At 40.1% G+C, this 26376-nt stretch overlaps 1 protein-coding gene across 1 annotated transcript in view; it reads right to left on the bottom strand.

Annotated features, from left to right (window-relative positions):
- Window positions 1–24008, bottom strand: part of dennd1b (DENN/MADD domain containing 1B) — a 100631-nt gene extending 76623 nt beyond the window's left edge. Inside the window, exons 1-3 of the mRNA XM_083887520.1 lie at window positions 23901–24008; window positions 22961–23025; window positions 1610–1653 (exon numbers count right to left, since the gene is read on the bottom strand). Coding sequence (XP_083743646.1) covers window positions 1610–1653; window positions 22961–23025; window positions 23901–23917 — 126 coding nt within the window. The 5' untranslated portion in view covers window positions 23918–24008. The remainder of the gene's footprint in view (window positions 1–1609; window positions 1654–22960; window positions 23026–23900) is intronic.
- Between the last annotated feature and the right edge of the window lie 2368 nt (window positions 24009–26376).

Below are 26376 nucleotides of genomic sequence, written 5' to 3'. Positions count from 1 at the left end.
GTGATGATTCAGTCTCATCTACTTAGAGCATTGAGTGACGAGCACAACATGGAAAACACTTACTGTTATTGTTTTGATCAAGTTTGATGTAGACTGTTTGAAGGTGAAGCCAGAGATAAAAACAAAGGCATCCTGCCGAGAGTAAATTCTTCTGAGAGTAAAGAGTAAGCCTTTTAAATAAAAGGCATATTACATTTTAAAATGATTCCGAAGTATTGTCCAATCAAGTAAGCTAAAAACCTATGACCGGCTTAGAGGACAATTCAGGTCAATGAAATGTTTTAATGCCATAAATTCGACCAGTAATGATTACCTGGTATATGTTAAGAAAATACACTTAGATAACTAACAACAAGTCAGACAGAGAAATAAACAAGCAGACTCTCTGGTGAGATATATATATATGTATGTATGTATATATATATATATATTTCTGATACATCTAAATCCCAGTCTAATAGCAGGGGTTAGGGCAAATTTTAAATCCAACAAATACGAAAGACTGGACTGATTATTATGTATAGTAACATGAGGTCTGGACTGCATTGGCAGCCCAACAGGGACGAGTAAATGTCACCAACAGCAGAAGCAACGTTATCAATTAAAGTCCGCTTAATTAATTGCCTGGAGGCAAAATGCCGTATAGGATCGTTCCAAATGATAACTGCTCATTCATTAGAGGTTACACGCAGACTGACTTCCACTTACTGTACTTGCTCACGGTTGTGCATGCACACTGGCATTTTGGGAAGGCTTAGTTATAGTTTAACCTCCAGACAAAGTGGTTTACATCATGTGACTTAGTGGTTAAACTGATTTTTTTGAACGCGTGATCATAAAAATGCTTGGGTTTATTACCCCCTTAACTGTTCCCATATTTTTATTTTATCAAACTTCATTCTTTTGCTAGTACAGCATTACTGTAATAAATAGAAATGATAAAAATACTAAAGTTTTAAATAAACTGTTGCTGTTTAGAGAGTTGGAAGTAATACCAACTTATGTGCCAATGAGTGTGTGTGTATTGTATGTGTGTATATATAGAACTCTGCAATACTTAGTTCGGGACATAGTGTTTTGGAAGTACTGCAAAACATATGCTTTCGGGTTGAAAATGAAGCCAATGATATTATAAATGTGAAACAAAAGGAGGCAAGCAGAGCTAGACAATGAGAGAGAAAGCGAGAAATACAAAGAGAGACAGAGAGAGAGAAAGGGGAAAACAGAGGTGTGCATTCCTGTCACGGCTGCATGATAATTACTGATTCGTCAGTTATTGAAGACCTGCTCACTGCTTTTCATTACTAGCAACAGACGTTCAATGAGAGCGAGAGAGATAGAGAGAGAGAGGGAGGATGAGCAGGAAGGAATGAGGAGGAGAGTGGTGGTGGTGGTGGTGGTGTTAGGTGTTGGGAAGGTTACCACAGGATGGCAGGGTGAGTAAGGGCACTGAGAAAAAGAATGGAGAAGGGAGAGGAAGAGGAAAATGTAGAGGTTGTCTATGGCAGTGAGCGAGAGAGGGAGAGAGAGAGAGAGAGAGAGCGGGGGGGGGGGGGGGGGGGGGGGGTAGAGTGAGAGAAGTATATGAAAAAGCAGAGTGTGTTCCAACCTGGTCTGTGTGGTCCTGGGGGAAGCTCCACAGCACGGTTGGATCTAGAGGTAATTGACAGACAGCATTAATCAGCTGGTGAGAAACACATCGTCTTCGCTAGCTGCCTCAGAACACATACATATTAATGAGATGGGTGGGGGCAAGGGTGGCTGCTTCGAGTCTGTGCACACACACATGTGCGAGTGAGCGCGCACGCACACACACAGCAACGCATGCTGAAAGACAAGAGTGAGAGTGTGTCTAGGCTGTATGTGCTGGAAATATGCAAATCCATATTCTCAGTGTAGATATGATAGCTCAAATTATACACCAAATCATGCACGTTTAAGAAAGCCATACCTACAAATACACTAGTTTATTTGTATAATGATACACTGATGCAAGCCAGGATATTTAAAGTTAAGTAAAAATGAAGGCAAATGCCCCGACTTAACAGGTTTATTATTACTTTACACAGAGGAGATTTGTGTTTTGTCAGGAAGAGTTTAGCCACCTACATTTTCAATGCACAGTACATAAACCAATCATGATATCGACTAACATTATGGCAGTAATTTAATGTATATTCAAAACATTTAGAGGTTTCAAAGGTTTTATCATTGACATTACAAGAGGGACACTTGATTTAGGATAAGAGTGCTGATCAAGCAGAAATCTAAAGATACAATTTTGCTTTGGTAAATCGTTGAGGATATTTCTATTTTCAGTTTGTTTTTGTCAGAATAAATAACTAATTAACGGAAACTAGAAGAGTTCTTAAAAACACAGAATTATCATTCTTCTTGTTTCACAATTAGTAAAGGTTCACAATTTAATAAGATTGGGAATGTTTGATGTCATTAAAAGACGAGGCATACCTCAAAAAATAATAAATAATCATCTCTTTTTGAAGATGAGTATTTCAGTTTTTCAACATTTAAGTAACAAATACACTAAACTCCACAATATCTCACATAATTTGTCTTGTAAGCTCAGCTGTCTAAGATTGCATCAGTGCCCCTGTAGCAGAATGTTTACATCTAACTTACAGACTAAAAAAACAAGCCATGTTTTTCTTTGGCTTAAATATTGCGGTTGAAAGGAAGCAGCCACCCAGCCTCAGCCTGAACACAGGGGTCTCTGGTAAACATGGTCTCCACAGCTCCAAGGTCACCCTGTGACCTCAGCAGGAACAGCAAGAGTTTGAAGAGGCATGCATTCACATGCCAGGTTCATCGCCATAGACATTCCAAAGGCCCACGGGCTCATGATCATATCAGACTTCTGCTTTAACATCGATAGCTGAATGGAACTGAACCTGGAAGTAACACGGCATGAAATACTCATCTGGAAATGACATAAAAAGATTGAGGAAACTGAACTTAAGCTGAATTACTGGCTTCACTGATAACAAAGGTGCAGTCAGCTGGTGTATTCATGAAATACATTTTTATTTGCTGGCTGCAAACTGTGCTTTTGTTTCTGTTGCGTCAGCGTTCACACTCACCCACTAACGCAGCTGGTAGCAGTTCAACACACTGGATGCCAGTAACCCAAGCAGAGAGCAGCTGGCTGCATAGCATCACAAGTACTGAACTACACCGACCCTAAAAAGCCTCAGTCCCCATCTCAAAAACATCTCTACAGTGGAGATGTGTAAAAATATACATGGAATAATTTCTCCAGGATGGTGAAGCAAAACAGGAAGCCAACATTCTCAAGACACTCTCATATTATTTATTGGTGGATATTTTATGATTATAAAGTTTTTATGGTTCCTCATTGACACCTTGTGTTTTTCTCCCATCATGCAATTATTCTCTGCAGCTGCTCTCAGTCAGGCACACTTCAATTTACAATCTTTGCCTGTTAGCTAGTGGGACAGTTATGTTTGTGTATGTGTTTGTGCATGATCACAGTTAAACGCCAGGTACAACTGCAGCATTTTATTCCGTAAATATTCCGAAAATCTGGCAACAACGCACCTGCAATGTTTTCAAGTGGGACTGAAGTAACTATTTTAAATGCTAACGATCTTTTTTGTAGATATTTTACACAAAATCACCTTTAAATTACGAGATTGATGTACACAAAATCACCTTTAAATTACGAGATTGATGTATACTATCCAACGCATGTGGCCAGACAGGTGGACGTTGGTTTAATAAAGCCAGCAGAGCAGGACATGCACATAATGTGTGGAACTGTTTACAAAGTAACAGGCTGTCTGACAGACAGAGGGGGGTGGGAGGGAGTACAATGTATGAACGGATGACAGGACGCAGCAGACTCCATGATGACTTACATAATCCTGTTGGATAATTTCATGGGCCTCATCTTGAAAGAGTGGCAAAGAAAAAAAAGCCGCAGAGCTTACAGCTCTACACCCCAGCCCCAACTGCTGCCTTATCCAATTCCTATGATCTGCCACAGTTAGGGCTATTTTATGCTGATTTACTGGGTGAGAGGATGGGAAGTGCTGCTGGACAATGATACAAGACTGAGGGGAAAAAGGACAAGAACGAGAGAAAAGAGGAGGAAAGGTGGGTGGCTTGTTGTGCCCCAGTGTTAGTAACTTTTGCCTTTTTTCCACAGTGATGTATAAATGGCGTACAAATAATATAATCTTCTCCATCTTCCACAAATCCAAATACAGTGTCCATATCCACAGCTCACAAAACTATGTATAATGTATAAGACTATATATTAATATTTTGTTCACGTTTCAGCAAAAGCAGTAATAACTTATTATTTAATTATATAATTCCATTAGAGTGATGAATCATTTAATGCCCTATATTTTAGGACAGTCACTCAAACAAGGTACAGTATTTACTGTATGGGGTTTACACACTGTGATTTTCTTTCCTTGTTTCTCACTTATTTCCTGTCCTAGTCTCCACTCTACAAACCCTACATTTGCTGGTTGAGCTGTGTAATACAGCCAAAAAAATTATCAGTATCCATAATTATAATAAATATGAAAATGTCCACTTTTGCTTCTTTACAAACAGACAACAAAGTGTCTCAAAGTGTTTGCACTGTCAATATACTTCATGCGATCCTTTCTTATATATCGATATAGAAGAAAATTACATCGTAATATTTAATTATTTCCTTTTTTCCTATATCCTCCACAACCTTTCTTCCCCTTCATCTCAGCCTCTGTCCCCTCCTCTTATTTTTTTTTCCCCTCGCTCTCTTGTGTCCGTATGCCCCGTATGCCCCTCCCTTCAGACATGCTGGGCGTGTGGTGTACGCGAGAGGGAGCCTGAAGGGAGTCGGGGGCTGTAAGTTGAAGGTTACAGAGGTGAAGAGGAACCCTGCTGCTCTGCCAGGGGACACAAATGTCACCATGACAGATCCTGCACTGGTTAATCCAGCCCCCCTTTACACACACACACAAAGAGCTCTGCGATACTGACCAAAAGCATTATGCAATTTATTAATGAATTCTGCAAGTACTTCTTGTGTCAGATGGTAAAAAATGCAAAAATGACTTGCAACCACTGGAGCACAAGCACACAAAAAGAAACTCAGGTGCAAACAAGTTGCTCAAGAATTGCTCAGATGAAATGTGTTGCCACAAGTTGAATGCTTGCAGTGTAAGACAGGGATTCTGGTCAATATATTTCTTTCTGCAGCCTCTGAAGATGTCAACTTTGAAAACACAGGCTGAGGATTTTTATTTTTACAAGTCAACTATATAAATGTTTTTGGCTGGTTTGTAAGGTCATAAAACATTTTCTACATGTTGCAGACAATGGTTGCTTTCCCGTCACAGCAGACAATTACAAAGCCGCATTTACACCGCATAGTGCAAGTGACCCAATTCTGATCTTTTCCTCCCATGTGGCACAAATCAGATATGACCCATGAACGTGTAAGCAGGCAAAAAAAAAAAGCACATGACTTCAGATGTCCTCGGATTAGTTTCAAGCCTCATTAGTATGTGGAAATAAATCCAATATGAATTGGCTATGTGCATGTGCGTCTGCCATCTGAATGTCAATGCCACTATACATCCTTCGAAAATGCAACAGTATAGCAAATGATGTAAACACATGACTCTCTTTCAAACGGTATAATGCGCCAAGGTCAAGGCTTCATGCCTTTGGGGGGCGAGGATTTTGAGAATCTCAAAATAACACCACTTTCACTTCCTTTCCATTTTGGCCTGACCATTTTCAGGTCAGTAGCCAAGCCCACCCTGCAGGTTGTCACCCCAAGTCAATACTTATCACTATTGAAAGACAATAAGAGCAGGTTGTCAAAAAGATTGAATGGAGACAACACATTGGGCATCGAGACTGGCGAGTGCACATATGCACAAACAAATATACAAACTCAAACAGACTGAAATGCTACATAAAAATGTACAGCGCTTTACTAAGGGACACTATGTAAGCACAATATCTGAAAATCACAGCATATTTTTCTTTAAATCAAGCATTCACTTTCTGTTTTTCAGACAGTGTTTATTAACTGTTCTTAGCTCTGACACAGTACCTTTTTTCATTAAACATTCATTTGTTAGACTTCAGCTTCTCTCTCAACTCTCAGAACGTGTTTATAGCATTTCCTACAGTTGACAAAATCGACAAAGAGTTATTTACACTGTGTAAAAACAGTCCATTTCATGCGACACCAGTGTGGCAGCTAGAGTGACGAGGGAAAACAACCTATGGCACATTTCACCCCCGCCAAGTGTAAACAGATCCTATGGGTGAAAATTGAATTGAAATCACCTATCCAGAGTTAGATTCCTCCATTCACACCCCAGAAAATGGAGGCGGAAGAATGTGACGACAAGCTCAAGCAGGGACCATTGGTCTTTGTGTGCAAAGGGCAAATGTGTCTGTGTGCAAATGTGTGCTGGACAAATGCATGCGTGTTTACAGATAGATAGCAAGCTCGGGAGTGAATATTTTTTCTGTACAGTAGCATGTTCATTGATCCCAGAGGGCTTCAAGCGTGGGTGACCTCCAACAGTAACGATGGGGCAACATGAAAGCGGCCCTGAGCCGTGACACAGATACTGGGGAGGGAGGGGGGTGGCTGAGGTGGTTGAGATGGACAAAAATCAATGTTTGGGGTATTCCTAAGACACCTGTCTTTAAATGTCGGAGAAGAGAATGAGCGAGGAGAAAGGAGGGTTAATAGGTGAAGGGTGCTGGGAGCTGAGAGCAGGGCAGCAGGGAAGGGAGTGGGAGGAGGAGGAAGGATGATGCGAAGGTAAGAAATGGATGAGTGGGAGGTAGATCTCTCCTCTCTCAAGTGACACTATTCCTTCCTACCTACTCAGGTGGATCGTTATATGTGATGGGATTAAACAGAATAAATTAGCAAGGTATGTGTGCATCAAAACATGAGAGAAACAACAAAAAAATATATAAGCCTACACCTTCATCTCTTATTCCTCTGCATAAATGTATTCGCTGGCACTAACAAGTAGGCTAAAAACGAAAAAAAAACACTGGCATCTTCATCTTGGCAAAAAACCTATGCTTCTTGGGATTTCCGAGTAGGCTAAAAAAGAAGGCTGTTGGCAGAGAGTGTCATTTCTAATGCTGCCCTAATGCTGCTGGCTTGAAGGAAAAGTTGGCACATACTGTAACACTCGTGTGTCACAAACCACACACTGCCCAGCACTGCACTGCAAGCTAAACTTAAAGTCATGTTGTCACTAACCTAGAAAAATAAGCCCAAACTTACTTACTGACTTACTTTGAATGATGTAAAGCTTTGCAGAGAAAAAAAATAGCCTGTGAAAGTGTTGGAGAAAGAAAAGTATATGATAAATATGATATACACCCACAGAACAGGGGGCACAGTGTTTCTATAGCAGCACCTTAGATGCTGTGGCCTGAATGCCGGATTCAGGCTTTAAAACTAAGAGAGACTGCAGCAAAACACAACAAAGACCTAACCCTAAATCCAGTGTGAATACACATTTAGATGAAAGCTTCTAGTTTATAATTCTCTATACTATGTGATTCAAACACAGACGTAGAACCCTCATGGCCATCCAGTGTTCTAAAAGCATAAAAAATTCACTTTTTTCACCTTATTCCACGGATAACTGAATGTGTGTTGTTGTGTGAATGGGGGGCCTGTTTGTTAAGAGAGGCCAAATTCCATATGGTGAACAGCAGCTCCTCTGGTGAGAAGAGAGGCTGTGAAAGCCACCGGCAGCCCCTCTTCTCCATCCATGCTCCGGAGATGAAGGGATGTAGTGCCTGCCTCTCCTTGTTCCTTCTTTCTCTCGCTCCCTTTGCCTCCTCTCCTACCTCTTTCTTGGCCAGGGGTTAAACTGCTGCACTCTAACCTCCTTGGCAATGATTTCATTCACTCCGTTTCACTGACTCACTCTCTCATCTCGGAGAGAGACTTATTTCACAGTATGTAGTGGATTAGGCCCTCTCATATGCCCCCAGACAAAAGCATTGTTTTAGCACTGGCCTGTTTGCCGTAATGGGAGGAAGCTACCGCTACTAACCATCCACAATACGGCCATTGTGGACACGGGGCTGGAAGGACCCTGCCTCAGAGGCCGTCTAGACTTTGAGCCTGGGCCGACTGGAGAAACACAGGGAGAAAATCCCATCAGGCAGTGGAGTGAAAGTTAACTAAGGTAACCTGCTGTGAACCTGATGAAGATGTCAAGCCAACATATGGCAAAAAATGTCTATTGTCAGAACAAGGAGCTTTCTTCCCTCTGAGGGAGGGTACGGTGGAGGCGGGGGGAGGAGGTGAGGTGTGCCTAAAGAAGACTAGAGGGGGCTGTTCAACCTCAGGGAAGGAATAACTGCGGTGGTCATCGTTTTACTTCTGGATCAGTAGCCTTATTCTGGCCGGGAGGAGGCCCAACCCCTCCACTCACAACTAAAGGAGTAAGCAGATTAACTGGCGTCTTTCAAAGGAAGGCCAGCAGAAAGAAAACCACACTCACAGACGTTTAAAACCTTCTCTTTTTTTTCCATTTGACTATCAAGTCTCAGACTGCACACTGAAAATGGCATTACATTTCATGCTGATTTAGTGAGCAGAGGTTTTGAGAAAAGAGAAACTTCTTAAACGATGATATGGTCCTTAAGTTTACTGATACTGATTTGTCACACTATGTTGTTATACGTGAGGATTTGGGATTGGCAGAAACAGATCAGCGTTAATCATTGATTACATGGATTGAATTAGAAAAGGTCTGGTTGTAAATGTGCTTATGAAAAACACACAAAAGGTAGATCTTCTGGGCTCTGGGTTTGAAAAGGAGTGGAAACACTTTAATTTCCAGCACTTCCATGAAAATCTGAATAAAGAAAAAACAATCTCTAAGGTAGAGCCTTCTTTATCAGCCAAAAAAAAAAAAAATCAACTGGCAGACATCACATGTGAGAGATGATGGCCTGGGGGATTTCTAAGCCATTTCTACAGCTACATCTGAAGAAGATAAACAACAGCCTCACCCTCACTGGAAGGAGAAGAAAGAAAGAAAGCGCTGCATGGTGATGATGTGACCCTCTTAATGCCACATTAGTTGTTCTGTCTTCCCAGCTCTATGAGAAAAATGCTTCTCTTGGACGAGTTGAGAGAGTGAGAACATGAGAGATGGAGGGGGAGAAGAGGTGCAGAGACAAACACAGAAAGAGAGAAGTGAAAGTGATACTGTCTCCAGGCTAGTTGGGATGCAACCCAATTTCACAGCTTCACGAATGAGTGGCACAGCATATGGATGCAACCTTTGTGACAGCCTCTGTGTATCACCACAAATCAGCATTGATATTCCCAGTCAGATTCCATACTGGTCCAACATTATGTCAAACACCAGCTACGCATGACTGCATCTTCAACGCAGTACACAGACAGCCTGTTTGTTGTGGGGGGGAGTGTTAGATTCTTAAGATAAGCAAAAACAAACCACTGTGTCCAAAGACAGACTCCGCTCTCCTGCTTTCTTTTTTTTACTGAAACAACTACAGCTGCCACCGCAAACCGGGCTCTGACATTAAGGCAGTGATGTGTCCGAAAATCTGAAACCGCAGATATTATCGGAAATGTTTATGACACAGGTCATTGGCTGATTTTTTTTTTTTTAAAAAGCAACACTACTTCATGCAAATGTTTCCATATGGTTCAACCATCTGCTTCAGACAAACATCAATGAAGGCATACTACACTTATATCTCTTTTACTGTGCTAATGTGCATGAAGACAGGGAAGCACAGAAAATGACAATTAAATAAACCTTTATTTCTTTTGTTATTGTTTGAATCTTAATCTTTAAAAAGTATACTTTTTAAATGTAATGATATTAGAGAATCTGTATCAAGTTTGAAATTACAGTATCATGACAACCCTAGTGTAAAATAATATGGAACACGTTTGTTTTTTTTACATCATATTTATTCCTGTGTGCGAAACATTGTTTGTTATGGTTGCAAACTGTTGAAACTCTGCTCTCAAAAAAAGGGAATGACAGGCTTTTCGTGAAGTCTCTTTTGACAGAACTGGCACCTTGGCCTGATGAGCATGACAAAATGTTCAGTTTTTGGATGCACAACTTTAAAAGTTTCAGAAAGCTGGAGATCAGGTCATTGTCAGACAGTTACATGTGCTCGGGAGCGAGGTTCCTTTTCTCGTCTTTGAGGTGGTGGTTGCAGCATCAGAGAAAACACTGTGTAGCACAGCAGCTCCTTGAGGTGTTGAGAGGATCGATCTCAGTTAATGTCATATGGCACAGCACCCAGAGGCAGCCGTGTGGTGCTGATGACAGTGTAAAGCCTTGCCTTTGGCGGCTACATGCTCGGTGCTGCAGAGCTGTGATTTGAAGTTCACATGTAAAGGCTGACAGACAGACAGCTCTCAGTCAGGCAGTCAGACAGTCAGTGAGTCAGCCAATCTTTCCACGGGGATGAAAATACGTGTGTTATCTGTTAAAAGTATATACAAACACGTTTGCCGGGGTCTCAACGCTCTGCAGGACTGATGGGGAAAATGCTGAGGGGATAAAAATATTGGGCAAACTTTTATGATTATATATTATAATAGTATAAGTAAACAACCACAGAAACTCACACTGACAAATACTTCCATATAATCTAACTAGCAACATTAGAAAAAGTGGATTTTTTTGAAACCCTAACCGTCACTGAAACAGCTCTTGGAATAAAAAAAAATAAAAAAAGTAAACCCATAGTCGTTAATTTTTAATTAAAATGCTCTTTTCCAAAGAAATTACATTGTGTTTGTCTCAAATAAAAAAATAAACATACATGTAAAGTTTATTTTTCCAGAGATTTGTTTTTTTTTGTCACATGTATCTTAATTAATACCACTACCAACAATCAATAAATATGATTTAAGTTTGCATCAATTATCAGGCACAAGCTGCATTATCATTTTATTTAAAAGATTCTTCTCCAAAAGGTGTCAGAACCAAAGGGCATAGCCAACAGTTCAGTTATTTGTCAATACATGACATTATAACTACACACAACTTCACTTCACTTCCCACACAAACCGGGGTGGTTGATGTGGATTAATAAACACAAGTCATACCCACTGTGGACCGATTACTTTCAGGCAGATCTCACAGCTTCAGCTCCCCGTCATCCACATTCACACAGGACCCTGATTTATAGCTGCAGTTAGAAACTGAGTTCCACAAAGATAACTGCTGAACCATTAAATGACTTAAGACCTAATTAGAGTAACAGCTAACAATTATTTTCACATAGTTATTACAGATTAATTAATGAATTAGTCACTTTGTTAAATAAAAAAAATAAAAAACACAAGGTATGACGCAAAACCATTATTGCAAAATCAAGATCTGCTGTGGTAATGAACTGTTATGCTGCGATGGAAGCACTTTAAATTATAATTTTAGGGTGTTTCGGCAAGAGACCTATAAAAAGTATGTCTGTTTAAATGGATTTAACACTCAATGTTCAACTCAGTGTAAGTGTTTATGTGTACATGTGAAATCTATTTCACATGTTCAATTTTCCTCCATGTTAAAAATATTATTTTTAACCTAACTGTGATTTTTAAATTTAACTATCCAAATAAAACTGATTTCATTCACTGATTAACATTTTACACTCATAAGTAAACACTTATTAGTGAACAAGTCCCCACAACCATGCTCAAATATTTAAAATTTGATGTACAAAGTGATGCTTAGATAAGAGGATCAAATCAATAACCATTACAAAAACACATTTGCATCCTTTACTGACAAAGCAAAGCTGCAGCAGCAGAGCAGGGCCTGAGACCAAGTTGGATAAACGTGTTAATATGTTAATCTATGACTGACCACAAACAAGTTTAATCTGCATTATTATTTGCAGTTTGTCTCAAATTATGGAGTTGTTATTAAGGAGTTGTCCACCACTTAACAAAACTTCACTTAACAACAGAAGTGTGCAGGAAGATTTGAAAAATATTTTCTCTTGCATAAACACTGGCTTTGTTATGACCAGTACCCCTAGTGGAGACCAAAATCCAGGTCCTAATGAGGCAAAACCCAATTTCTGAGGACCTAAATAAGTTAACGGCTAAAATTTTAATTGTGGTTAGGTTATGGTTAGGGTTTAATTGCTGTTTGAATATGGTTAAGGTAAAAGAAAACACTTTTTTTAGGTTGCCCAAATTAATTCAATTTATTCAATGCAGTGTCTTTATAGGAATAGCTGTGTGTGTGTGCGTGCGTGCATGCATGCACGTGTGTTTTCAGTAAACAAAGACTGGACGGTGAATAATATGATTTGCAGTGATAAATGGTCTCAGACACTCGCAAAGCCATCAAGAGCGACCTATATTTTCAGTCTTGAAAAATAGGCCAGAAACCAAATTAAGGGCCAGTAAGGGTAACCCGCACGTAAACGCCATCATCTTCCCAGTAATTGTGTGGTGTAAGGCAACACAGGAGCAGCCTTGAGTGGAGACATGTAGCCTTAGGGCAAGGCTGTTGACATGTAAATAGTGAGGACAGAAGCTGAAATGACAGCACAGACAGTATAGCCTTGCACCACTACTTCTGCTTGACATGGGTTTGGCCTCGGCAACAGAATTACGGTCTAAAGGTAAACAGCCTAGATGTCAAGATACCGGTACTCACATCATGTCAATAAGTAGGGTGATTTCCTTAATTGCCAGTGAAAATACATTTCTGTCTTTCAGATTATTCAGCTTTGAGACTGTTTTACGTCAGTCTATGTGGCAGCAGTCCACACACTCCAAGAGAGCACACCCTCTGTAGCCATCTCTGTCAGATCAGTTCACATTACCCTCATGATGAAAATAAATACCCGTGGTTGTAATCTACTAAATACTTGCATTTTTCTACTAACCCATTACAGGTAATTTGTTCCTCAGGATGTCAGCGAACGTATTATCGAACATGCTACAAGATGTAGCATGTTCGACAATACCCAGGAATAAGGTAACACTTTTGCACTGTCCTGTCCCTCGTCCTCAATCCTTTTTGACTGGCTTTGAGGTTATATGCCGAGAATATCTACTCAAAAATGTCAATGTTCACGCATTACAAGCTTGAAGTCGACTGTGGTGTAGTACATTTATAATTTAATCTACATTATCGTTTTAGTGTATTTGGTTTCATCATGAGAGATGCTTATATGTGAACATTATCTTGCCGAAACAAGAATGTGTCACAAACACAAATTCAGAGGTTATTTTCTGCAATAATCCAAATGACAATGGAAAAATCCTAATCCCTAAATTGCATTGCCACTGACTGCACACGACCGTCACGACAAGTGAGTCAGCTGAAAATCCTGTTAAAATCTTGCCATCATTAAATCTGCTCAACATGACAGTCATGGATGTCAACATATTTTTGAGCTTTATTTTTTTTTGGGGGGGGGGGGGAATCCAATTTGAAAGACGAGAAGAGATTACCATCAATGCACTAATCCTTTTCATTTGTGGGCTAAACTAGGCCACATTGGTGTTATATGCAGAAGAAGAACCGGCCAATCATTGTTTTTTGACTCAGAATGATTGGTTGCGTGCGTGCAACTGTGTATGTTTGGTTGGTTGCATAGGCTTATGCCATCTGCTGTGGTGAACATATACCATAAAACTGCTGGCAATCAATTGTCTGCTGCGAAGAAGAGCTTAGCTGACAGATATGGAAGGGCGGACATGAACTTAGCCTTTTCTTCATTTATTTGTTCCACTTTTTTAAATTCCTACAGCTCTCTAGATCATAACAGTCACAAGGAAATGCACTAATTTGTATGGCGGCTGCACACAAACATAAGCAACATAAGAACAATGCTGTGAGGTGTGGGTGATGTGATAAAAGTCTTCTGCATTCATCCAAATCTTCTCACTTTAAATTATTGATCAGGTCCCTGCTTTTGCCTACTTATTCACCGAGGAAAGGGTAAATCTAAAAATAGCCTGCGAGTGTCAGTGCCTAGAAGTCTTTCCATGTTCTCTCCGTCTGGAAGCATTAGTGAATTCAGATGAGCCTTCTGCAGCTCCCACGGCTTCTGAGTCTCCTTCTTATGCCCAGCCACACACATCCATGCAGCCATGTAACACACAGCCACAATACACACAATACACTCAAAAATATACCTCTTAATTCACAGAGAACACTGTTTTCCCTAGGAGTCTCAGTACCGTTGCAGTGAAAAGGAAAGGTAAGCCTGCAACCCGCACACCATCTCACCTCTCAGTTTATACTGCCACCATCATATCTACATTCCGTTTCTCTCCTCCATTTACCATCCCCATACCTGCCCTACTCCACCTCATTTTGCCCCAGTTCCTCAAGGATTGGTTAATAATGCTTTGTACTCTGAAGACAGAAAAGTTCACTCGCAGCAGTCTACGCGTTGGTGGCGGTGTGCATGTGTCTGTGTCAAAACAAGAGTGTAACAAGGTCACGTGGTGCCACCTGAAATGTCCCAGTGACCCGTTTCCTCCTTTTTCCCCCTGTAGCGCTCGCCTGTCTCTGTCATCACAAGTGATAGTCAGAAAAGAGGGTGAGAAGGTTTGCACCTTGATTGCGACTGTGAAACTGAGTGATAACCACGAAACCGTTGATATGCAAAAGGAAGCACAGGTAGTGTGTCAGGAGATGTGCCACGTGGGTGAAAAACGCGTATGTGTGAAAAAGGCAGCTGCTCCTGGACAGAATGAGTTTCTTTCAGCAAAAACTGAATATAAGAAATGAGCTACATTAGCTCTGGCAGACAATGATGAAATCCTCTGCACGGCAAAGTCTGTAAAATGTATCTTATATAAAAATACAAAGATAAAAACTTGAATAATAGTTTACACCTCATATGTCTACACTAACAAAAAATTAAATATAATGGGTTATGTTACGCATGCTTAATATAATCATTTTCATATTGGGGTGAACAATTTCTCCATTTCACACAAATATTGCAATTGCAAGGGAGTCAGTTAAAGTGCAAAGTCTCGTGGTAATGCGCCAACTTGTTTTAAAATATAAAAACACAAGTAAATATTAATTGGAATAAAGCTGGACTTGGCTGAAATGTGAGGGCTGCACTCGTCTCCCATTTCTTTTGAATGAGAAAGGAGCTGGAACCAAACCCGGTAAGCAGCAGGCCACTACACGGATACTGAATGGATGAGTGCCTCCAAGTAGGGAGTTACAAATAACTCCAGACAAGGACAAAAGAGCAAGGCTGGAGAGCAATGAGAGACACATTCACACTGACTCAGCCAACTCTGCGGTCTGGTTGACCAAAATAAAAAAAATACAAAGAATACACTTGTGTAATACACTTGAAAACCTGGGATGAAAGCGTGACAAAAATAAACTCAGCGCTAACAGGTGATTCTACCTTAGAGACTGAACTTACACTGATTAGTCTACAACTGATTTTCTGAACATGTAAATATTTATACAACAAGATGATTAATGTCTCAAGAAGGTTCTCCACACATGTCACCAACCAGTGTATGTTAGGCTCACGTCACAAAATCTCTACCATCTAAATATTCTGACATTTCAACCACGATCAGTAGAATAATTATTTTTAAGTGATTATCAGTGTTCCTCTCATGTTTCCAGGAAATTAACATCTTTCATAATCGCATGTTTTGCAGAAACATGTGTCCATCAAATGTCTACGGTATAATGTTATTAATTAGTAATTGTACATGAAGTCATTGTACAAACAACCACAAATATCCAACTAACCAAGACCTGACATGCAGACACAAATTAGGGTCAGACCACTTGCTCTGTGGGTCCAATGTGATGCTATAGCTACTCAGATGACACAGAACAACCTTTTCTTAGAGTTCACTACTGTTATAAGGAAAGTGAAGAGACTTCTTCAATTCTTTTCAGAAGAAACAGATAAAAGACAACAGGGACTTGGGTGATATCTGATTCTTTGTAAAAAAAAAAAAAAAAAAAAAGCCAATTTAGCAAAGTCATACGAGTGAGACAAAAGAAAAGCAGAAGGGTTGCAAGATAAACAAAGTGTGAGACCCTGGGGTCCTCTCAGGAGTGTGAGTAGAGGAGTGTGGCCTCTCTAATGACCAATCAACACCCTCCTTGTTGCCATGGCATCTGTTAGTACTCCAATGGCCTCCCATCTAAGTGTGAGCAATGAACTCAACACACAGCCAGAATCCAATCAGATCGCAGCACCGACAACGCCCGGGTCAAGGAGCAATTCTGACATTTTGCAGAATGTCAACGTTCAACCTTTTCTAAAAGTTTTACAAAGGAGTCTTGCTCTACGAAATACAAAGGGTGGATATGGGAAGAGCTGAAAGCCAAAGGGGGGAAAAAAGGAAACATCACAGTGCTACTAGAGAGCACTACAGCAGGAAAGGAGGCAGTTTGATAATAACTAGCGAACAGCAGGTGACACTGTGAAACCTCAGGGTCTCAGAGGAAATGTTCTTAGAATTCAGAACACAAGTAACTTTTCGTAATTGGACAAAGTGAAGCTATAAGGCCGATCAAAGGCCGATCAAAGGCCGATAAAATGCGACTACTGCTTTCTGCGTTTTCCTTTTCTCCAATCTGAAAATGTGTGCAAGTGCATACGGTATTTATATTTCCATAGTTAACAAGAATGTCAAAGTAGACAATAAACCTGTCACTTTTCCTCTGAAAAAAGTCACATGCTTAATAGTATACAGTATGAATGCCAAGCACAAATACTATATGGGAGCAAGGTGACAACAAAATGGGTTCACGCTGGATGAGTGCGCAGTGCGTCTGCATCGCAAAATGACTTGCTTTTGTTTTAGGCGTGCATTCTTTCTGATTACAGCAGTTCTCAGTTATCAGGGTCCACATGACACCTGTGTCTCAGACACATCTCCCACAAGTGAGTCGCTCTTTTAGAGAGAAGACCCCTCACCTGTTTTTACGAGGGATGAGAATCACTATTCCATTGTTAGTGCGATTATAAATAGCTGATAAGTTAATGTGAATATTCATAATTATATTAAAAAAAGATACAAAACTAAAAAATATTTAATTTTCAGTGATTCAGTGACTTCTACTCCACTGACAACCTAATTTGTGGTGCATCCATTATCACATGGTGGCAGCCACAGCAAGTATTTGTTCGTTATACCTTGTGCGTTTGCAGAAGTGATAACATTTAAGAAGTTTCTTGAATGCATCTCGAAGCAGCTCCTCCAAGCTCAACATGATGTAGATCGCACAGAAGTGATACATTATACCAGGGTCTTTGAATGCATCTCATTAGCTACTCCTCTTAGCGCAACACTGTGAACCCTGCACTACTTTCACAACATTCAACAAATAATCCTGCTTAATATTCAAATAGCCCATCCCTAATTTTTACCACCAGCTGCACATGTTTCATAGCAAAAAAGAACCTGAAAATGATCTTTCACCATAGTTTCAAGATTTATATCTACAAAGTAGAAGTAGTGTCTCAGTTCCTCGAATCAATTTTTTCAGTAAAGCTTTATTGTGAAATATGACTAATATCTCTCTGTGTGCTTGTGGGTTTCCTCCCACAGTCCAAAACATGCACAGGTTAATTTGACACTCTAAATTAGGCAATAGACAATGAACCGATGCATAGAGTCCTGGCATTTGAGTTGAGTATGGAGGCATATTTAAAAGGATATTATTCATGACCATTTCCAAAGGCCAACCCCTGTGTGAGATGCAGCAGCTCAGTGACACAGCATTCACACACTGCATTAAGTATATAGAATCTGAAAAGCCATTTAAGGTGAATTTGTGATTTGGGCCGTATAAATGAAAATTGATTAGATTTCTGACGAGTGTTACGAAAGGGCTGAAGCATCTAAAAAACATGGACACACCCCTGGGCAGAATGTCAAGTCTATCGCAAGACACAGTAAAACATTCACATTCACTCAAGGACAAAGTAGAACTCCCAATTCATCCGACCTGCATGTGTGAACTGTGGGAGGAATTCAGAAAAAAAACAGCATGCGAAGTAAACCACAAAGAGAAGAGCCAGGGCTTTATTTCAAACCCCAGCCCCTACAGTCCTGAGAGGTATTAGGACTAGCACAGCTGCCCTCATTGAAGGTTGATTTTTTTTTTTTTCTTTTTTACAATAAATCGTTCCCTAATTGCAGCATGAATGTTGCTGTAAAATTGATATGGTGATCTATTAAGTTTATTGCTTTGTTACTGGGAACAATCTGGCTAGAGGGAGCGAGCGAGGACAGGTAGCATCTGTCCCCTCCTACTGCCTTGGCAGCATTAGTGTCATCTGCTAGCTGTGGCAGCATCTTGGAAGCACATCAATATGGCTTTATGTAGCCAGGGCCGCTAGTAGCTAGCATGCCAGTCACGCTCTCAGGCAACGCTCGCTCACAGACTGAGCATCCACAGAGCACTGAGCCAACAGAGCTAAGCGGAACTGAGCTCAGGCTGAACAGGGAGGCCAGGTCCCCGTGGACTGCATGAGGAAAAGGGCCAATGTCTGTCATCTATGCACACATCCGTGGTTAGAAGTGGTGGGCCACGTCCAGATATTGACAATGCCACAATTGTAACTGTGAGCTTTATTTTCTTGTTTTGTTTTTTTTTTCTCCATTTCTCTCCCCAGCAATGCTCCGGTTATGGAATGTTGATGCTATCGTAACAATCTCACTCGCTGACAAGTCTCAGGGAAGTGAGGAGACGGCAACTCCAACTGCCAAGAAAACCTCTTCACGACAGCTTATAATTGTATCATTGTGTGTCCATAAGTGTTCTTGCCTCCTGTACAAATGTAATGTTATCAACGATGGTCACAGGAAAAATCAAACCCTTGGCACTGGTGATTAGTACTTTGTCCAACAGGATTGTAATTGGACCATTGGCAATGTTATAGGCTATTAGTTCCACGGTTGTAAATCACAAGCTCCATTACACATATTAAGACACAATCTTAATGTGTATGCTCCTCAGTCAGGCAGCACCAAAACCCAGGTTATTCAGAGAGACTGCATGGCTGCATCCCAAATTGACAAGAATCTTGTGAGACCCCTCTACAACCAGTGTGCTTCTGGACAGTGTAAACTATTCACTACAAAGACTACAGACTGTGTTTATTTTAGGGGAACAAATCCTAGATGGGTCCACTGTGGAAAAATGGTGTTTAGCACTTGGGCCTTACAGCAAGAAGGTTCTCGGTTTAAATTCCAAAACAACCAGGGTCGTTCTGTGTGAAGTTTGCATGTTCCCACAATCCGCAGACATGCAGATTAACAAGAGACTCATTACTGACCGTAGCTGTGTAAATGAGTCTGTCAAAAGATATGCAATGTAAAGTGCCTTGAGATTATGCTTAGGCTTATTATTATAATATTATTATTATTATAAAGTTGTTATTTGGCTTTATAAAAATAAAATTTGATGTGATGGATGGAGCGATGAACCCATCGTAACTGAATTACTACTTGCTGCCTGTACTGATTATTATTTGAAAATGTTAACAATTCTCTACAACAATGCTGATCAATAATTAAGAATCAGAATCATTTGAGGATTTAAAATACTAAATAGAGCACATTTGACAATTAAAACGCTCACTACCACTTTGTTGTTGCCCCGTCTCACTCACACAGCAATGTGGGCAAATGTGACTTTGCCTCTTTGACAGTAGGTGTATTCTTGGTCTAAACTTTGCATGTATTATTAATGGATTAATTATTATTTTTTTAGTGTCAATAACTTTATTTCGAATAGCCAGGCCATCACAAACAGAAATATTACCTTGTGGGCTAAAAGTCTTTGAAAGTTTCTATGCCAAAGTGTTAACTTTATAATGAGTGAGCAGTCTTTTTTTAGACCAGTGGTTTGAAAAGGTCACTGTGAAACAAGTTCATAAAAACAAGCTTATTGCGGCCCTGTCTGCAAACATGTGGGTGTCATCTGCACACACACACTGCAGACTACTGAAGGTGTGAAACCCACTTAACACAGGAAACTTGGGTACCATGTATTGACCACTTATGAAAAGGCTAATACATACTTGTTTGACAATGGTACAGTGTTTTGTTCTTTCTTAACTTTCCAGTGTGATCTAGACAACTATTTACAAAGGGAACTACCCGTTACACTAAAGTGAGAACGTAACATGCTGCTGCACATGGATCTAGTTTCAGACCTGCAAGACCAGGATGTGGTTAGGGTGGCAAAACACTGTGGCAGCATCAGCAAAACCCTGCACACACTGAGCTTTCTAGTCAAACAAAGAGGGAACCCTTTGAGTTATTGGAGCATGCTGCACAGTAAACCCAAATGCTGGCAGAGAGTGACTACACAAAAACTGAAATGCAGCCAAAATCTATCTAAATTTAAACCTGTATACCCTAAACTGCATGGAGATATGAGAAATATGAGCAAGCCGAAAGCTTCCCACCACTTCTCCAAATGCTCAAACGTTCTACACCATGTTGCTATGACAATAGTCTGTCATGACTGCAATATTATTTGTTTGCCTTTGTGAGGTAGTGGGAAGATAATGTGTGAACGTGAAGTGCTAATGTTTGGCTGTAGAAGGAAAAAGCACTAGTTTGTGGTGAGTGACTATGGAGGTTTCATAGCTTAGCCAAATCCTGCCTGTTATGACTCACAGCATTAACCCTTTCATCTGCTAATAAAAGTACAGACCACAGCACTAAGGCAAAAGCAAACACAGCTAAGGGAAAGGTCATATTTTAGGGTTAATGTATACATAAAAATTATGTGCACACGATCAAGCTACTCAGGAACCTGAAACCTGAATGTCCATGAAGCACAGTTTCACCATTCAAAAAGCATTTAATTTCACTTCACACAGGCTCAAGCTAAAGCCAAGTCAAAGAAAGGGGAAATTGATGAGATTCAGAGAGAAGTGATTCATTTCTCAAATGGTTATCTGAAACCGCTTCAAAAAAATAAATCTGCCACAACCTTAAGCCCCTGCTGGCAGATATACATCTAGAACATAACAAACTTCCTCAACTTGGATGTTCTTCTATCCAATCAGGACTCAGCACGGAGCAGAGAGAGAGCTTCAGTCAAATGACTGAGCAGAATGCTCATGTTCCATTTGACTGGAGGGGCGTGCAAACATTGCTCTCTAGCTGTGCTCCAGGGAGCTGAAGTCCGGATATGAGCCTGACCCTGGATCATACATGGGGGAAGTCAGTTATTACAGCACAGGCTGGTGGTTTATGAGTTTGGTTTAAAATCCAATATCAGAACTACATCCAAGGACAACGTTCAGCCTTCTCTGGTCAGCTCAACAGCTGCACAAGTGAACCGTCCACATAACACCTCTTTAAGGTCAAAACTCAGTGGGAAAAAATAATACAGCTGTCGTAAAATACAGTGAAAATTTGTTTTTACATGATATTTGACTTATGAGTGACATGAGATACCAATGTGAATTATAGGTCATTTATTTCCCCATATTCATTAAGACAGAATATGTTGTTTTTCCTTCAGTGGCCACGGTCAATTCCACAGCTAGTCTGACCACCAGGAATGCTTGACCACTGAAAACAGTTAATGCAGCTTGCTGACCCAAGTGCAATCTGTCTGAAACAACCTCTGTGGGGTCACACAATTACAAGAGAAAAGCCTACAATGGTGAACGTATGTCAGGGCTTAATAACAGAATGGCTTTTTGACAGAGGAAACTGTGGGGCACACACAAAAAACACCACAGACATAATGGTTGCTCTCATTGTCCAAGGGTACACTCAGTTGTGCAGCGTGGTGTTGAGATGCTCACTGTCTGCCCTAAAATACTGTGCAAGTGCATTTTAGTAAACACAGCTGCTGACGTTACATGACATCTTGGCTGCAGCTTACAATTACTGTAATTACACTACAAACAAGTCTATTTTTACAAACCGTAAGACAAAAGTGGCCAGCACACACAGAAGTATTTATCTAAAAACGCTCAAGCTGTTTGTTTTCAAAATGTTAGTTGCATGTGAAAAATGTCTATAAACTTTTTTTTTGTTTTGTTTTACAAAGCTCAAGGTGACAGTGTCCTGTGTCGTATTTTTGCCGAACCAACAAGACATTTGAATTTAAAAGCAGCAACTCGCATGATATTATGTTTATCAAGTGCTTGTTTTTTTTGCAATCACATCATCTAACAATTACTTTCTTATTTATTAAATTAAATACAGAGAAATACAGTGTACAGGAAGCCTAACGTGGCAAATTATTGGGCAATATTTAGATTAAAAAATACTTAAATTATCAATCATTTATCAAACTGCTTCAAGTAAATGTTTTGTTGATAAAATATTGATAAAAGTGACCACTCCACTCAACTCTAACTCTCTTAACTGCACATGCCATTTTGAATTCATGAACTTTTATATGGATATCCACTCATACTAAATCAATTAATGGATCATTTTCATTTCACAATGTACTGTTCAAGCTACTAACTGCATCTGAAAATAATGCTAATGGTGACACATTAGAAGTCTTTAAAAAGCTGCTGATTTGTGATATTTATGTGTGGATTTAATTACATTTGGATACGAGTGAGAAGGCAACACATACAACACATTATTAGCAGTCATCATGTCAACTCTATACAATGCTGTTTATGTATATTTATATTTTTCCTAATGAATTGACAAATAGGGCAGGGGTAAACCGATGAGGAAGTTGGAGGGAAGTGATTTCACATAAGCAAGGTGGTAATTTTGTTTCTAATCGAATATCTTGTTTCACTGTTTAATAATCTGTGCGGTGTATGTGTTGTGTAGTTCTCACCTCTAAAAAGAGATGTTCATCTTAAAGGACTTCCCAGTGAAATAAAAATTGAATGCATCTTTTTTTAATATATATTAATAGGAGGTAATGGCATGACTTACCCTCATTTTCAGATGCTGGACATGTCACCTGTAAAACCAGATCAAACGTTCTCTCTGGATTCTCCCTGTGAGGAAAACAAACAACAAAACGTGGTTACTGTGGGGAATGAGAGATCGTTGTAGTCGCACAGAAATAAATGTAAATGTCAGGAAGTGTATATGAGAAATGTCCCTTAAGATAGATAGATAGATAGATAGATAGATAGATAGATAGATAGATAGATAGATAGATAGATAGATAGATAGATAGATAGATAGATAGATACTTTATTCATCTCACAGAGAAATTCACAGTTCAGCAGCTCCAGAATATGTTACAAGATAGAAACATAAGAGGCATGCAATTATATGTACAGTCTAAATATAAACTGAAACATATGTATAAAAAGAAAAAAAAAATATATATAAAAAATATATAGACGTTAAAAAGAATGAGATGAACGTGTACATGTGCAGTATAGTGGTCAGTCACGAGGACCTGTGCTCAGTGGACCTACTTCACTGTCATATTAAGCTGTGTCAATAAAGAGCAGGTTAGCTAAAGCTGATGCTGCATAAATAATGTGTGTGTTTGTGTGTGATGACAGGTTCTCCTGTTATGTCAAACTACAGTACAGTACAGTACAGTACATGTGTGAGTGTGTGTGTGCGTTTAGACCTGGTCGCTAGTGTGTCTTGTCCACAGTGTTATAAATACTGTCTGGTTGGCTAGCGCAGCTGCTAATTGATGTATACAGCTATAGTCTGAATACTGGTTGACCCAAATGCTGCCGGGGCCAGCTGGCCTTCCCTCGGCCGTTAAATCCCCGTCACTGTCATGATTTACGACTAACATTCCGCCGTAGTTCGGCGCATAGTTGACGTGTCTTCGCTGCACGTTATAGCCGTTAGCTCGACAGTGAGACACCAGCAGCATGAGACAGACAACATACGTTCTTACTTTATTCTGCTCTCCATGGTTTTAGCTACAACATCGCGGCAGCTCCAACCGGGCAGTCGGCGGCTGTGCTCGGCTCGGCTCGGCTCGGCTCTGCGGCGTGTCCGTGGATATCCTCCACCGTGTGTGTGTGTGTGTGTGTGTGTGTGTGTGAGTGCGTGTCTCCTCCTGTCTCCGTCTCACTCGTCACTTCTCCTTATCTGAGACCGGTCACGAGCTGCCGCGGCCGCATGCCTGCAGGTGGGACAGTGTTAGTGGAGAGTGTCCGGTCGTCCTTCTCCGTGTGACCGTGGCCTCAGTGTTTACGCCCGCCCCGCGTCTCTCTCTCAGGTCCACCACTACAGCACTTATTTCCCACAACAAACATCACTCCAGGAAGTACTGTCAAAGATGTTGTGACGTCAGCGCGTCATATGAGCACCGGCGCGAGCGTCTGCACCTCCAACGTCTGAAGTATAAGAAATGAACTCAACACAGACACAGCGGGTAAGCGGGTTTAATCATTTAATCTGATAAATGAGACATCACTAGGCAAAACTGCAGTGACAGATATCTGCAATTCAGTGTTTACTTGTCAAAATGGCGTCGCATTATCCATACTTCAGTTGTTGCTAGTCGAAATGACGTCACATATACGTAATTCAGCTTTTGCTCGTCAAATTGACGTCACTTTTACCATTCATGTGTATCAGTTTTGTCATGATAGATATCTACAATTCAGTTGCTGTGACTGTGACTGATGTTGTATACTGACCAACCCCATACACATAAATGGCAAAAGTGACGTATTTCTGAGTAAAAACTGAATTCCAGATATATGAAACTGTAGTTTTGACTAGTAAGAATGACGTCACAGATAGAATTCATACTAGTCACAATGAAATTACGACTAGTCTAAATGACTGTAATGGTAATTCCAGATAGTCAGACTTGGCAATTAAATGTTAAATAGGCTCGTCATCAGAGGCGATTCTAGAGTCTGTAGGGGCCCTAAGCAAAAATTCCCAGGGGGCCCTTCCAACCAGTGTTCATCACCATTATGTTACAAATAATCTGACACCAACAACAATGTATGAGTTTGAAATAATCAAAAAAAATCTAAATGAATGAAATAACATGGAAAAACCTTGTAATTAAAAAGTATGTGAAAATATAAATGTAAAGAACAATAAAATACTGTAAATAGCTTTTTAAAAAGTATATAAACTTAGTAAAAAATACATTACACTGTAAAGAGCCCAGATTATAAAACAACATAAATATATAGAACAATAAAATACTGTAAATAACTGAAAAAATATATATATATATAAACTGAGTAAAAAAGATATACATTACACTGCAAATAATCCTCTTCATTTTCCAACTTGCAGAGTTGAGATGTCATTGCAAATCGCCCATTGTGGTTTAAGGGGGACGGGGAGGTGGCTGGTCACTGCACATTTCAGTAAAAACAGCCCTCAGGCTCCAAGTGTCGGGGGCCCCCTATTAGCTCGGGGCCCCAAGCAGTTGCCTGCCTCGCCTGTTCACAAGCTGCGCCTCTGCTCGTCATATACATTGTAGATATCTAACCAACTAAATGTTGTTTTAGGGGTTGTTCACATACGCTGTACGAAGCAAACAAAACCTGGGAGCTGCTGAGATGACTGAAGTTGCTGCCTCACTGAATGTAACACATTAAAGGTTCCAGTGTGTTAAAATTAGGTGACATTAACTGTACAGTACACTTTACCTGATTATGTGGATTCTTATTTTTGGATTTCCCTAGAATCAGGAGAAGATCAGCTCTACAGATGCTGCCATTGTGGACCACCATGTTTTTACAATAGCCACCAAAAGATAAAAACTAAACAACTTCTGAGTTTTGATGCCAAATGGTGCATTTGGAAGGGAACGGTGACAAGACAGGCTTCTTGATGTATCACCAAGACTTAAAACAACACAAAACACACATCCATTCAGACTTCTGTAGAATAATGATGGTTAAACCCTTGCCTGAAGTACATATGAAAGGCTTTTCCTAAAGCTGCAAAAACAAACAAGATTAGTTTAAAAGCCATTACGCACTACCCACAAATAAAATGTGTCCTAAACTGAATGAGACCCTGGGAAGTGAAGGAGTAATGTCACTGGACAATGGTGAACTATAACCATTAATGCTATTGCTGTGGTTGCTGGCCTTTAGTAAAACAAATATGACAAGGTTCATGCAGTTCACAGGGGCAGTAGGCGGCCTCTGGGGTTCAGCAAATGTTTTTTTCTTTTTTTCTATTTTGGCTATTCACACAGTTTATCAAGTGTGAGTCACGTAAAAACTTTGGTTCATATCATATCATGTGTTGGGATTTTAAATACTCATTAATGCTCTCACATTTTGTGGAGCCAAGTGCATCACCTGGAGTGACCTATGGACAATTTCTCTGACTGTTTAGTGGTGGCATTAAAGTTTTGAGAGGAATTTGTGACGGTAGTCTGTTGT

The sequence above is a fragment of the Microchirus variegatus genome (genome assembly GCF_963457635.1).
Source record: "Microchirus variegatus genome assembly, chromosome: 4".
NCBI classification, from domain to species: Eukaryota; Metazoa; Chordata; class Actinopteri; order Pleuronectiformes; family Soleidae; genus Microchirus; species Microchirus variegatus.
This window is presented reverse-complemented; position numbering and strand designations above follow the sequence as displayed.